This window comes from Pinus tabuliformis, chromosome 6 (genome assembly GCF_031772625.1).
Source record: "Pinus tabuliformis cultivar Carrire ecotype Pingquan chromosome 6, CPIR1, whole genome shotgun sequence".
Classification (NCBI taxonomy): domain Eukaryota; kingdom Viridiplantae; phylum Streptophyta; class Pinopsida; order Pinales; family Pinaceae; genus Pinus; species Pinus tabuliformis.
Genome location: NC_142292.1, coordinates 82,906,408 through 82,922,712, shown reverse-complemented (window position 1 = coordinate 82,922,712; position 16,305 = coordinate 82,906,408). Strand labels below are relative to the sequence as shown.

Sequence of the window (16,305 nt, the reverse complement as noted above, 5' to 3'; positions counted from 1 at the left end):
ACTAGCTTTCCTTATTCAAGTGAAAGCCCTCAAAAAAACCGTTCATCGAACAATTATTGGTGAGGGGGCATCTACATGCATTATGTCAATGAGTTGCTGGAAAACTTTAGGATCTCCAACCTTTTCGTGATCTTCGACGACATTAAAAGCATTCGACGGAAGGACATATACCCCATATGGTATCCTAAGTAACTTGAAAGTTGAAGTAGGAGGGAAAACAGTAGAAATTGATGTTGAAGTAATCGATGGAAACCTTGATTACAACATCCTATTGGGAAGACCCTGGATATATGCCATGGCCGCAGTTGTGTCGACCTACTTCAGGAAGATTGCATTTCCCTTCCAAGGAGGAATTACAATCGTCGACCAACAAACATTTCTCCCCAACAGTTCACAAGTTACGGGAAGCATTCCAATGATCCATGGAAGCAATCATTCGCTCCAAAATATCGGAGTAGGTCTCCTAAAAGACCCTGCCCTAATGGGTACTTTTGCCCTACCGCCTTCGAGTAATCTGGCGGAAGTGGCCACAATGGAATATTAAACCTTCTATATCTAATGGATTTGGATCTCGAGGATGGTTCTTATCTCGTGTCAACCTCGTTAAAAAATGAAACAAGGAGTCATGAGGATAGTTCTTTTACTGTGTCAACCTCATTAAAAAATGAAAAAAATCCCCTTTCCAAATCTCAAAGGTAAACCTTCATTCCAACCGCCGAGTTGAATGCAATGAAACTTGGGGGGCATGCACCTCAATTTGTGTTATTATGCTAGGGGCATGAAAACTTATCACTTATTATGCTGGGGGCATGAAAACTTATCACGAGCAGTGTTACTACAGGGTTCAAGCTCGTTAAAAAATAAACCCGCCTCGAGCAGTGTTTGCTGCGAGGTTCAAGCTCGTTAAAAAATAAACCCGGACCGAGCAAATGTTTCCACCCGCGTTTAAGCTCGTTAAAAAATGAACTATTCCCCAATAAATAACCACCGTGAATGTAGTACTTCAGCGATTAAAGCCTTGGTCGTGTTTGCACCGTCACCTCCACTTTTCCATTGGCCGATCATTCACCTCCATTTGATTGTTTACCCATTTTGAGGAATAGCTACGAAGAGTGATTTCACTAGCCATCCTTGTGACACTGCTGTGATTGGAAAATTCCAAACCTTACCTGGAATTAACGGCTACCCATTTTATCACTCGTTCCTCAAAATACGAGTCTTCTTTAAGCTCTTTTCAACTGACTCGTAAAATATGAAAAGATTGTCGAGTTTTGGCCTTCCAGCTCGTTAAAGCGACCGGAAGTGCTATCCCTCCTCTAGATTTTAATCTTTTTGGACCTGAGGGATTATTGCATAAAAAGATCGAGCGCTTGTTTTGTTCGGCTCGTTAAAACGATCGAAAATTCATCCCTTCTATATTGTTTTATACTTTTTCAGACTTAAGGGATTAGATGACGAAAAAGGAATTTTGGAGTTACCTTTACGTACCTTTTCAGACTCTCTAAAAATGAAAAGGACTGAGTTATCTTTGTCGTTAGACTCGTTAAAAAGATTAATAGCGACAAACTTGTCTTTAGACGAGAACGAGTTTCACTATCGCTAGGCTCGTTAAAACATAGCGATGGGTTTTCCTGAAGGGAAAATTATAGAACAAGCATATGTTATCCTCCTCAAGCTTGACAAAAATAAAGAGGTACTGGTCAGCAATGACTGGGGAAAAATTGGGAAGAAAACTCAAAGAAACTTTATTGGTAGCAAGTTGCTCTTGAACATGACACTTCCACTCCGTGCCTGAGTCGGGTTGGGTTGTTTCATTCACCGGTCACATCGCCATGGTCTCGCCATACCATCCACATTTGGGGTAAATGCTACCAATCCATCACATAAGTGTCGCCGACATGTTCAAGAGAAGTCATCCAGAGAAGTCACCTGTGTCCCATCCACTACCATACATTACACTTCATTCTTTCATGACCGCCACCCTGAACCATATATCATCAGACCGTTTTCACTTCCATCAAAATCATTTGCTCCGTTCCGTGTCATTGATGTGGGATTCATTAAAGCCCTCCTTTGACGGATCGCTTCTTGTCGACATCAGCTCATTATCCAAGAAGTTGATCTAGGAACACCCCATTCAGTACTTTGAAGCTTGCATGCCTCAATGGCAAGTTTCTCACTTCCGGCGACAGGTATACATCAATGACCTTCGACCGAAAGATTTTGCGTGGTGTTCGATGCCAAGTCCTTTATTCACACCACGTGAATTTTACTGCAGTACCTTGAGGGCCATTATCATTATCGGTGATTCCTCTCGCGCTTGTTAACAGTTCACATCATTGACTGGTAATCAAGCGATGTCTTTCCATGTTCGACTTCAAAACATTTCTCACATGGATCGACTTGTACTTCGAGTGAAGATCGGACGAGATTGAAGACCCCAGATGTAGTTTCATCCATCCGGGCTGCGATATATATTCAGGAAAATAAAGACATTGAAATGTACAGCATTGCAGCATAGATAATCATCCTACCAAAAGGATGATGGCTCTATCAGAATCATCAGTCTACCATCAGACGATTGTCTGTCCTATGTACATGAAAATGAATTTATAAAGCTGAGCATGGGAATGCCCGCCTCAGCTAGATCATGAAAACAGTATGAAGATAATGCATTGTATTGTATCTTATTACAGGTCTCCTCCCAGCATTGAAAGAACTTTGGATCCTCCTAATAAAGCATTTCACCCGTTAAACGACCTCATACTTTAGGGGGCAACTGTTATAGACATTTTTGTGCCTTACAGCTCTAAGCATGAAATGTCCATAAAACAAGGGCTCCTAAGTCCCTAGAAGTGTTGTTCTAACTCCTAAAGGAACAAGGTCAACAAATTACAACTTCTCCCAGAAGTTCTCCACCAGAAACTGCTTAGAACTAGTCAAATCAGGATCATTTCAGCTGCTCCACTAGCCAAGTGCGTTGCAAAGCACCTAAGTCCACTAGCTAGGTGTGTTGCAACGCACCTAAATGCACTACCAGGGTGCGTTGAGCGGGAAATGACAAGTGGCAGAGTCATTCCACGAGGTGGAGAGACAATGGAAGCTTCCAGAATCTTCTCCAATGACACTTGCCTCACTGAATTCGACCAGGGATGAGTAAGAGGCTCTCAGTCTCCAAGTGGAAGCAAGAACTGATAGAGAGAAGCCACTAATCAATTCATGAGCTGACTCATCCTCCTTGCATACATCTATATATGGATCCCTCATCTAAGAGATCCAGAGGCTGGAATATTGTACATTGCAAAGAATTGTTGTTGGTTTTGAGATAGATATCAGAGTATTAGGTGATTTATGCTTTGTTGGAGGTGAAGAGGGGCTTCTTTGCTAGGAGGTTGATGCTGGATCAGGAATCATCGGTTGTAACTCCTCCTGGATCTTCTTGTTATATCAATAAAACTATTTGAGTTTTCTCCTACATGCTTGTGTATCATCGATGCTTGTTACATTTGTATGTTTAGCTTAGATCTGATCCTAAGCTATTTATGAATATAAATCCATGTCTTTGTGTAGTTTTCTTCTTCTGTGATCTTACAGGAACTTGGTGAAGCTGGGAAAGTAAGGAAGCAGGTAGCTGGAAGCTATCAAAGAAGAGAGAGATTGGATCAAAGGACTAGCGCAAGACACAGGTTGGTTCATCCTATTCCTCTTTGTTTATAGTTCATAAAGAAGAATACAAAAGTAGTTTTCTCTGTTTGTTTCTAAGGTAACTGTCACACCTTAGTGGGATAGAGTTGTTCTGAATAGACACTTATCCCGATAACACCTACGCACTCACCTGCATGGGTTTTTGCACACAACTGCAGACTTTCTAGGCCTCTACGCACACAGCTACAGAGCCTCTACCTACTACCCCAGCCCTCAACTCGGACTTACAGATGCTTTCAGACTATTGTCTTCAAAAACCCATTGCATTTCATCTTCAAGATTAACTATCAAAACTTCACTATCTCTACCCATAGAGCCTCGCTCTATTTATACCCTTCCTTGGCCTGCGATCCCTGCACGGGCTGACTCTATTTACATTTCTTTACATTATTTTTCGGGTAGACTACCCTTTGACTCAACCTATTATAATTCACGCTCCATGCTTTCAGTGGAGTCTTTACCCTAACTTTACCCAAAATGTACAACTTCGAGCCCCCCAATCGTTGCATGGGGCTTCCACTACCCAACATCAAGAAACAAAGGTATGCCTTAAACTATAATACATAGATTTTTTTATATTAAATGTTTATTAATTACTAACATTGTTATGTCTAGCTATATTGAATCATAATGATTCTTCATTTGGGTGATTCATATCTGGATAAATTTACCCACCTCACTTATATTCTTAACTGATTTTGTAGAACCGTAGACAAGTTATAGAAAACCCTAACTGAAGGCTATGCTAATGTGAATGTTTGAAACCCTAAACTAATTAGGGATATTGTGAAATTTTGTTTGAAGTTTTTATTGATGATGTCATGTTTGGGATTTTGGTATGGTCGGGAAAACCTAACTTGTTAGGGTTGAATGATAAAGTATGAAATCCCAAACCTTTGAAGTTTTGGTAATGTTGGGTTTGTTATAAAACCATTAGGGCTTGGCGGAATGTGTAATAAAGACCCTTATAGTGCCTTAGAAATGATTTCCTTGGGATGTGTATGTTTGTTTGATGAAACCCTAGTTTAAATCAAGTTTGATGTATGTCTAACTCTTATTTGATATCTTGTGAAGTTGGGTTTGACTAACACATGATATAAAATGCCTTTGAATGATGATGAAACCCTAGGTATATATAGATATGTCCTCTTGGTCAAAACCCTAGCTATGTCTAGGTAAGATGTATTAATTTTGTCAAACATATGATATTCTTATGAATGATTATGAATTCCTAGATATGTGTGTTGCCTTGGTTATTGATGGTCATAAGTCATAGGATTTAATATAAGTCCTTGTCTAAGATTCTAGGATGATGATATTTGGAAATCAAGGGTTTCGCAGCTAAACCCTAGTAATAGTTAAATTGTCTAGCATGTTTGATATAACAACCTTAGATCTATTTATTGATTGCTGAGATTGTGAAAAAGGAATTCTATGGTTTCTAAGTTGAACCTTTAGAAGTAAAAATCTTTGATTTATGATGAAAATATGATGATTTGATAGTTATGTAAAATTGTTGAAACTTGAACAAAGATAAATCAGTGATTTCAAGTGTGTGGATGTGGGAGGAATGAAACCCTAGGCGGTGAGAGAACCAAGAAAATACAACAAGCAACATGCACGAAAAATAAGTAATAATAGTGGTGACAGAGGAAGAAAGGAGGGGAGAGATCCCCTCCTATCGAGATGCAGCAACAGGGGAAGGTCAGAATAATAGCAATCAGGCGGAAGAAACAAAAAAGCAGGGACCCGTCCTTGGAGCAAGATGGCAGGCAAGAAGCAGAGGCAAGTGTCTACCATGCGCGGTGGAGAAACCAAGATTCATAATCCCAATTGATAATCTAGAGTGATATAGAAGCTACATGAAAGATCATGCGTTAATCTACAAATTCATCAGAGTTTGGCCGATGGAAAAGGACCTCATCAGATGGATCCAGCAAAAATGGCAACCCCGAGGACACATCGAGCTGAAGCTGGGAGAAAAATGATTCTTCACGGTAATCTTTTCAAACTTGCAAGATAAAGAAAAAGTGTTTGAAAATGGGCCATATTTCCATTATAATGCGGGACTATTTATGAGATACTGGGAGGAATATTATAACCCAGATAAAGAAAATTTTCTAGTAGCTCCAATGTGGGTAAGACTTTTGGATTACCAATGGACTTCCGGGATACTGAAATCTTAGAGGGAATAGGAAACATAATAGGCAACTTTCTTAAAATAGCAGAAACTACAAAAAAGGGAAGATACACATCATATGCTAGAATCTGTGTTTATTTGAATATAGCGGACCCTATTCCAGCTACAGTCGAATTAGAGTATCATGAGGAAGTATGGCAACAAACCCTAGACTATGAGCACATACCTTTCTGATGTAGAGGATGTATGAGTATGGACACCTGGTCAAAGAATGCCCACTCACAATAGAAGAGGAGGAGAGGAGAAATAAACAACATAGGAAAAATCAAGAAGATCAAGAAGGGTTCTAGGAAGTAAAAAGAAAAAGAAGATATACAAGAGAGAATCCCAGTGAAGGAAGGAAAGGAAAACAGACCAAGCCCAGCAACACAAATAGCTTTTAAATCCTACAAGAGGAAGAAGAAGACAATGAGACTCAATCAATGGATTATCAGGGAGAGAAAGGAAAGGAAGGTAGCTCAAGCCAAGGAAAATCACAGACGAAGAGAAAGGAACAAAGTGACCCAATCGAAAAGGAGGAAGAGGAAGAGGGAGAGAAAATGGAAAATGCAGGGATGGAAATTGATACAAGTAGGGTAGAAGAACTAAGCATGGAGGAAGAAGTACTACGAAAACTTCTAGATGAATGGAAACACCTGGATGAAAGATTCATTCTAGAAGAGCAAAAAAGAATCTATAGAGAAACATTCCAACAGTACAAAGTGAAACAGGGAAACGACAAGCTAGAAATGGTAGAACACCTAGGCCACCAAGAGGACAATACTCAAGAACAAAAAAGTAAAATAAAGGTGGGGAAAAAAAGAGGTAGGATCAATACACATTAATTGATTCAGATCATGGGAGAAATGCTAGTGAACATAGGAAGAGTAGTGCCGCTATATGTAGTATTCCATCAGATAAATCAAGTGACCCAATGATAATCACATCCTGGAATCTAAGAGGCCTAAATAGTAAAGGAAAGCAGAGAATCTTAGCGAACAAGCTAAGAAAATAAAAACCCCAAATCATGTTAGTACAAGAAACAAAAATCTTCGGAAGGAAAATGAAGGAGATCCTGAGCAAAACCAAACTAATGTATGAGAGTATGACCATAGATGCGAAAGGTAGCGCGGGCGGAATCACAATACTATGGAACCCTGCAAAAATCCTAGCAGACTACTGGATAGGAATGAAAAGAATACTCACAGGGAAGTTCAGGTTAATAGGAAATAGAGAGTGGTTCCTAGTATCAATAGTGTATGGACCGCATACACCAGCGGAAAGAGGAAGCTTCCTCAACCAACTCCAATAGCTAGGAAACATGCATAAAGAAAAGTTGTGGTTGATAGCAGGTGACTTCAATATGACAACATCAAAAGAAGAGAATAAAGGAGGAGTGCAAAGAGAAGAGCCAGATATGGAGAAATTTAGGGAAGTTCAAGCAGAATTGAAGGTGGTTGATATGCCAACTATCAATGGAAAATATACTTGGAATAATCGAAGAGGAGGGACCAGACAGATTGCATCAAGGCTCGACAGATTCCTAGCATTAGAACAATTAATATAAAAAGATATCCTCTACGAAGCATATATTCTCCCATGTCTAGGGTTGGACCATTGGCCCATCAAACTAGAAATTTCCATAAACCAGTAGAACCAAAACATACCTTTCAGGTTTGAGGCATTCTAGCTGAGAGATCCCAACTTCATAGAAAAAATGAAGACTTGGTGGGAAGAGACAGAGACTGGGAGGGAAGGAAGAAATAAAATGCAGACACTCCAACTAAGATTAAAATATTTAAAAGGAAAGATTAAGAAATGGAACAGAGAATAATTTGGAAATATCCATAGGGAACAAGAATCACTTCAGATAATGATGCCAAGAATCCAACAGAAAATTATAGATGAAGGGAGAAGTGATGAACTGGTAGAAGAAGAAGGACTGGTGCTAAATAAACTAGAGGAAAGAAGAAAAAAAGAGGAGATCTTATGGAAATGAAATGGAGAATTCAATGGCTAAAATAAGGGGAGAGAAATACAAAATTCTTCCATAAGGCAATGCCGCAACATAGACAGCAAAATAGAATATTCTCCCTAAAAGACAAACATGGCAACAGGATTATACAAAAAGAAGAAATGGAAAAATTGCTGGTACAGCATCCCAAAGGGTTCCTGACAGAACCCAATATCATAAGGGAGGCGAACATTGAAAGAATCAGTCAACATATCCCCAAATTGGTGAACAAAGACCAAAACTTGGCACTTCTAAGGGTAATAACGAAAGAAGAAGTGGAAGAGGTAATAAAGAAGATGGAAAAGAATAAAGCACCAGGGCCGGATGGCTTCACAGCAGAATTTTATCAAGCCACATGGGACTTTATGAGTCAGGATATAGTGAATGCAATAGAAGAATCCCGGTGCACCAAAAGAATGCACCTAGCCTTAAATGCGACATTCCTAGCTTTGATACCAAAGACATAGAATGCAGAAGAACCACAAGGGTTTAGGCCAATAGCGCTCAGTAATGTCATATATAAGATCCTAGCCACTGTAATGGTGAATAGATTAAAACCAATCCTTCTAGAACTGATATCTCAGGAACAGACAGGGTTTGTTAAAGGCAGACAGATAACTGACGGAATAGTTGTAGCACAAGAAGCAATCCATTCTTTGAAGAATACAAAAACCAAAGGGATGGTGATAAAACTTGATCTAGAAAATGTGTATGACAGACTTAGCTAGGGATACCTACAACAAATCCTAAAGGCATACGAATTTGAGGAAAGATGGGTATATTGGGTAATGTCAATGATTAACATGCCAACTATGTCAATACTATTAAATGGATCACCATCAGAAGCCTTCAACCCATCCAGAGGTCTCATGAAAGGAGACCCGCTATCCTCGTTTCTGTTCGTAATTGTAGCAGACAGTCTAGGAAGATTAATAAAAGACAAAGTGAAAAGTGGACAACTGTAGGGGTTACGACTATGGGGAAATGACCTAACTCTCACCCATCAACAATTTGTTGGTGACGTTATGTTATATGGTCAGCAAACTCTTAAAGAAGCAAAACAATTAATGGGAATTCTCATGGAATTTACTAAGGCATCGGGGACAGAAATAAGTAAAGAGAAATTGAAAATATATTTCTTTAATACTCAAGCTTCCTCCCAAGCTTTCCTGGCTAGAACAATGCGCTATAGAGTGGGGAAATTTCCTACAAAATACCTAGGCATAAACCTATGATAAAATCCATTGAAATTTCCTCCCAATGTTGGCTTGGAATGGATAAATGTTGTAATAGACCTGGGGTCTTAATTGTTTCAACTTTATTTTATTTGCAAACCAAACATTCTGCCACAAACTTTTGAATATCCGATTTAAGGTCATCCCAAAAAAATTCCTTCTTAACCCTGTGGTAAGTTTTTAAAAATCCTGAGTGCCCTCCTAAGGGAGAAGTGTGCAATTCCATAAGAATCTTTTGTTTGAGTTGGGAATTCTTACGGAGGTATAAGTGATCTTTATACCATAATGAATCATTTTGCCAACTAAATGTATTAGATGTACTAGAATCTTGTTGTAACTTTCGAATAAGTACCCACACTTCTTCATCATTCCTCCATTCCTCCCTTGCTTCGTTTATCCAATCTAGTTAGATAATAGAAATGGTGCACAACAATGTTTCCACATCCTCATCCTTTTTTGAGAGTGCATCTTCCACCACATTTTGCTTCCATTTTTTGTATATGATTTCAAAGTCATAACCCAGCATCTTTGTGACCCACTTTTGTTGCTCTTTAGAGGATAATCTTTGTTATAAAAAGTATTTAAGGCTATCATGATCCGTTTTTACCTTGAAGTGTCTTCCCATTAGGTAGGGTTGCCATTTCTTAAGTGCATGTAGTATTGCAAACATTTCCTTCTCATAAATAGCTTTGTGTAAAAACTTTCCCTTTATTGGACGACTTTCAAAAGCAACGGGTCTTTCATCTTGCATTAAAACAACACCAATTCCATTTCCTGAAGCATCACATTCCACAATAAAGGTTTTTGTGAAGTCCGGTGTAGCTAAGACCAGTGCTTGGCACATTTCCTCTTTAAGATGTTCGAAAGCCTTTGTTGTTTCTGGAGTCCACGAAAAATGCATCTTTCTTCAATAATGTTGTTAGAGGTGCTACTATTCTCCCATAATTCTTAACAAACTTGCGATAATACCCTGTCAACTTGAGAAATCCTCGCAGATTCTTTATGGATGTGGGGATTTTCAACTCCTTAATGGCTTTAATTTTGATAGGGTCTACCTTAACTCCTTCATGAGATACAAAATGACCCAGATATTCCACCTCTTGTACTCCAAAGAAACATTTGGATCTTTCTTCGTATAATTGTTTCTCCTCCAATAGTTGTACTACCCTTTCAACATGTTCAACAGGATCCTTCCAAGACTTGTTGTAGATTAGTATATCATCAAAAAATGCTAAAAAAAAAATTCTAAGGAAGGGTTTGAAAATGGAATTCATCAAACCTTGAAATGTAGAAGGTGCATTGGTAAGGCCAAAAGGCATGACCAAAAATTCATAATGACCCTCATGAGTTCTAAATGTTGTTTTCAAAATGTCTTTAGTCTTCATTCTAATTTGATGATATCCTAAACGAAGATCCGACTTGGTGAAGTAAATTGATCCATGCAATTCATCTAGTAATTCATCAATGATAGGAATGGGAAACTTATCTTTAATAGTGAGCTTGTTGAGCTCCCTATAATCCAGACACATGTGCCATGATCCATCCTTCTTGTGCACCAATACTATTGGAGTAGAGAAAGAACTTTGACTAGGTTGAATTATACCAGCCTCTAGCATTTCTGCAACCATACATTCAATTTCACTATTTTGGGCATAGGGATATCTGTACGGCCTGATGCTTGGAGGAACACTTCCGGGAATCAGATGAATAGCATGATCATAATCAAAAATAGGTGGGAGACCTTTGGGCATCTCAAATACCTTGGAATGATTGTCCAAGAATTTTTAGAGATCTGGAGAAATAGATGATTTTGATGTGGAAACATCTAGCGAACATAATTGTGCAATTACACCTCTTTGTTCCTTTTTTAGAAGCTTTGTCATACCGTTAGAGCTAATTATCTTTCCTAGTTTCCCTGCAATACCCCTTAAATAAACTTCCTTTCCTTCCGCAAAAAATTTAGTGAAAAGTTCTTGAAAATTAAAAGCTATTGCACCCAAGGATTGTAGCCATTAGACTCCTGGTACAACATCAACACCTCCCATTGGAATGGAAAGAATTGGGCTAATCAATACATATTCTCCCATGGATAGCTTGATATTATGGCACTTTCCAAAGAAATTTATTGTTCCTCCATTTGCAACCATCACTTGACACTTTGGTGCGGGATATAGGAAGCAATTCAATTCTTTTGCTACCTTACAATGAATAAAATTGTGGGTACTTCCTGAATCAATCAACACTATTACCTTTTTCTTCTTGATTTGCCCTTCTATCTTGATGGTTTGAGGAGTGATAATTCCAGCCAATGCATTACAAGATATGGCCAGATTCATTTCTTCTTTATCTAGGCTTTGTTCCTGGAGTATATCCTCTTCTTTTAACCTTTCTTGCTCCTTTTCTTCTTCCTCTTCACAATCTATGTAGAATAATTTCTTCTCAGCACACTTATGACATTTAGTGTGTTTGCTATCACAACTGTAATAAATCCCTTTTGCTCTTTTTTCTTCCAATTGTTGTGGTGTCAACCTTATAGGTTGTGAAAGACTAGGGGCAACAACACTTCCATCTTTATACTTGTGAGTGGTATGCTTCCTGGTTGCATTAATTTTCCTTTCCATTTTTCTTGCTAACCTAAATGCCTTCTCTAATGAATCAGGTTCCCAAAGGCGAACATCATGTTGGATATTATCCTTTAAAGACTGGTGGGCTGCAGTATTGTAGCAATAATGCTACAACTCCTGGAGCTCCCTTCTTTAATTTTATCAACCCGGTAGTTCGTAACAAACTTGGAAGCGACAGTGTTGTATGCACAAGTACTAGCTCTTGCCGCAGCTGTCACTTGGTCAGCTGGCACAAGTCCGCTATGGGCTCAAGCCAACTTCTATGAGCTCTTAGAAGAAGCTTTTTAACTGATGGACGAAAGCTAACTCAAAGGAAGCTAATCTACTTGCGCAAAGAAACTGAAAGCCAAAAAGAAACGCAAACCCTAGCAAACCCTAATTCTACCAACTAGTCCTACTGATGCAAAAATGAGAATGCAAACTATGAGAAGAGATGCCATTACTTCTAGTGATGTGAAATGGATGAACTCAAACTACTTCCATTGAAAAGAACATTGTTTTGTATTTTTGCTTAAGTGGATGGAGTGATTATGATTTTGTTTCTTATTAGGGTTTGGCTGTGTAGAGGTGGTGCGAAGGGAGAGAAAGCTTGGGAAAGGTCAGGAGGGCTAGGAGAGGTCCCAGAGGATCCCTAGCATCAGTCCACAGAAGTCCACAACGTTCAGCTGCTCGGCAACCGAGTTTGCAAGCTTCTACAGGATGTCTGCAGGGGATTCTACAGGAAACTCAGGAATTCTACAAGATATTTCGAAATGGGATGTTTGAGGATGGATGGTTGATGGAGGATGCATGGATGGTTATGGAGGTAGGATGGGGGTCTGAAGTGACCCAGGAACTGATGGATGGACTGGTGAGATGATGGGGAAGGCTGACTTGCATCAACGAAGGTGTAGGCAATGGAAAAGCAAGAAGGTAGGGTTACGTGGCAAAAGAGCAGATGGGAGATGAGGAAACAGACTTGGTGATGGAGGAGCTGATTTGGACGAGGCTCAGATGAATGAGGAGGTGATGAAGGTGATAGAGATGCCCTGCACAATGCTCATTCAAACGAATCAATGAATCCTTGCAAACAAACCAAGTCCTAGCTAACCTAATCCAACTGTCAATGAAATGAATAAACAACAGCTTTGTTTGGAAAGAGAACCATGTACATCACGTGAGTAAGAAAATTCAAAAAGATCTAAATGCATGACAAACTCCTACCAATCGATTCTAACCATAAAAAGCTACTTTAACCATCAAAAACAACCAAAATAACAAAGCAAGATCTAAAGAGAAGATTTCATTTTGAGAACGCAGCAAACACATAAAGATAAACAAGGGAGGTACTGAGCGCTTGAGATGGGCCCAACCCCAAGAGCTACAGCCTCCCAAGAGAGATTTAGAGCTGGTGCAAAGCTAGATTCATCTTTATTAATCAAGAATGAAGAGTTACATCAAAACTGTCCACAAGAAGAACTTGAACATGAGCTGAAAGCAAAGCTAATCTATTGCATAAAAATCGAACTACAAACTAGCTAACTAATGGCTAAAACAAAATGACTAATTGACTAACCGAAATGAGGTCTTAAGCCCTCTTATTTATACCATTTGAAGACCCAACAGTCCTCCTAAAATTTAGGGACTTGGCTGCCCAAGACTTGTAGTTAACAGCAGTCCTACTTGACTTGCTTGGCTGCCCTTGTGCTCATTGATTTGGTGGCCTTTGAACTCCGAGCTGATGGTGGAGAATTAGAGGTAAGGGCCCATAAATGAGGGGGACACCTTCCTACAAATCCTCTAGCTTGTTCTCCCACGAATTTGGCTGCCAAGTTCTCATTAAGACCTTCAATTTTGTCTCCAAGTGGACCAAAAAGGCTACACAAAGCACCCATTAGACTTGTTGGCATAATGACTAACCAAATTCACTCTATTAACATAAAAATAATCAAAAACATGCAATAAACCAATGAGAATGGTGGATTAAGTCAACTTAGGAGGTTGAATGAGCCCAAATAATTGTGCATTTTTGGGGCTCATCATCACCCCCCTACTGAAAGTGTTGCTCATCCTCTGAGCAACCAATCTCTCTCCTCATCTTTGATGGCCCTGGTGGCTTCCTTGGCTAAAATCTCGGCCGATTTCTCCTTTGGCTTCCCTCTTTTCAAACTTGCTGTAGAAACAGTTCGTTGGCTTCCTGTAGAAACAGTGCTCTGTCTTCCTGTAGAAACAGTCTGCTAACTTCCTGTAGAACCAATTTTCTCTGATTTTGCTTGCTTGGCTGGGGGTGCCTTCTCCTTGAACTGTGCTTCCTGAAAGTTGACGAATCCAACATGAATGGCAAGTCTAATGTATTATAAAAGCACACAAGTACAATGAACTGCCCAAGAATAGATAGTGCATGCCAAATCTGGATGGGAAAGAGTGTTTCCAGGCCTTTAACTCAATCGAATGGCATTCTTAATCTTGGATTTGAACTCTACTAAGAATTGATAACAGAAGCAGAACAAAACATAAGATAGATCAAGGGCAGAGAAAATATGACTTGCTCACATATCACTGCTATGAATTAGCATTTCCCTTCAATCTGAAATTGCTTCAAAACAGGCCAACAATGAGAATTCCCAAGTTTTGTTTCAAGCTGCTGTATAACCAGGAGTAGAGCAAAACTTCATACCGAATCACACTTTTAAGAATTCTTTCACATGGAATAATCTAGCTATTGCAAAAGACCTTGTGAACCCCTTGGAAAGTATTGAAATAAACAAATCTAGCCAGAACAACACCAGAACTTTCCAGTTTGTTTCATGGTAGATTCACGTCATGTAAAATCACTGTTTTTCCATTCGTTAACTTTGATTCAAATTTCTGTTCCTAACATGACAATACTTTCCGACTGCGGCAGCTTTCTCTTCTTCATTTGAAGATGTTGAAATACGTTTTGCTAAACATTTCATATATTTTTCTCCAAGATGTTCTGCTAATTTTCTTTTATCTCCATCTTGAGACAAGATAAACAACAGTTTCACAGCATAAGCTCGCATTTCAGAGTATGTAGCTTCACAAAAAGGGAAGCAATACTTGAATTGCTCCTCCCTCTCTTAAATTTGTCCTTGCCTCAACAGCCGCTAGTACACAACAAATGGCATGGAATGCTCGAACAATGCTTCCATGTATTGAAGGTGGTGTCCAAATTATTAAAGATAATAGCTGGTATATGATCTCATCATATCCCAATAATGCAGCTGTTGTGTCATTTGTTCTTTGGGGCAATGTTGTAGACATAGCAAGGTTTGCATAGGTATTAGCAGCTTTTTCTCTCAAAGCAAATATAGTTGACAGTGGTGTGCATAGAAGGTCCAAGATGGGTCGGACCACCCCATCTTGGATCATTTGTAAAGCATTCTCAGGTAAACTTGAAAGATTTTGAAGTGCCCCAATGGCTGCTAATTTTGACTTCAAATTAACATTTGAAATCATTTCAAGAAGTGGAAATACAACTCCCTCTTTGAGCAATGCAACGTTGTTTTGATCTGTTAAACCTATCTCTGACAACTTACTTGCCATAACAATCTTCATTGTTTCATACCCTTCTCTCAGGTTCTGTATCAAGGGCTTGAAATAGTTCGCCTGTGCCATTTGCACTACATTATGCTCACTATATGGGAGATTCTCCAGAACTTCGTTTGCATCCTTAGCAGCTTTAGGATTGTCACTATTTGACATTGTTACAAGGAGGAGGATACAACCTTGTACCTTGCCAATCTGTTCACACACAGCCATATCCTTTGAAAGCTCTAAAAGCAATTCCACGGCTTTCATACCCTCTGCAATATCACGTGCAAGTGGATGAACAATAAAATCAATAGCATGATCCACCTCAGCTATTTTCACCTTTCTTCAAGCTCCAAACTTGATGAAGAGAAACTCAGGCTTCTCTGCTCTGCTGCACTTTCCTGTAGAAGACCCCACCCGTTTCCTGTAGAACGTGATTCTGCCTTTGAGTGAGCTCGATGCACGAGTGAAATTCGAACCAGGTAGGAAACTCAGCGGAGGACGATAGGTTAAGTCGATTGTGGAAGCAGAGGATGTATACTTCGAGTTAAACATGATGCAAGTGCAAGTTAACAGCAGTCTATGAGTTTCAGCTGAGTGCCCATATTTCTGCGTGATTTTTGGAGTGAGGTGGCAGAGACATGTGTTGGCCATGCAGACAGTTAGGCTATCATGAACTGTATGTTTTCTTCTTGATCTGCTGCACTGGAGTCCAAGCAGCCGACACTAACTGTTTTTTTTTTTTTTAATTTTCACGTGAATGACTGATCATGTTGCGTGATTTTTGCCTTGATGAGTGCAATTGACTTAACCTTGCTATATTCGTGGCTTAATTCCACCATTCCATCAATTCATGCAGTTTTCAAATTAAATCTATGCAATAGAAGAATGAGATCAGTCACATACCTCGAAGTTGAATGGCTGCCGTGAGCTTTTTGCTGCTGCCTGCTCTGTTTCTGCTGCTGCATGCTTAGTTTTTCTGATTGCATGTGGCTTGGCTGTTAGTCCTTGATT

General features: G+C 39.3%; 1 protein-coding gene across 1 annotated transcript; it reads right to left on the bottom strand.

The window, feature by feature from the left end:
• Positions 1-14,796: 14,796 nt before the first annotated feature.
• Positions 14,797-15,558, bottom strand: LOC149257369 (uncharacterized). The gene has a single exon (XM_089370270.1). It carries the CDS (start codon positions 15,556-15,558, stop codon positions 14,797-14,799), a length of 762 nt encoding a protein of 253 aa, XP_089226396.1.
• Between the last annotated feature and the right edge of the window lie 747 nt (positions 15,559-16,305).

What these genes read in the sequence shown, in the direction of transcription:
- LOC149257369 (XM_089370270.1), bottom strand. Translation starts at nt 15,558, where the DNA reads ATGAAAGCCGTGGAATTGCTTTTAGAGCTTTCAAAGGATATGGCTGTG.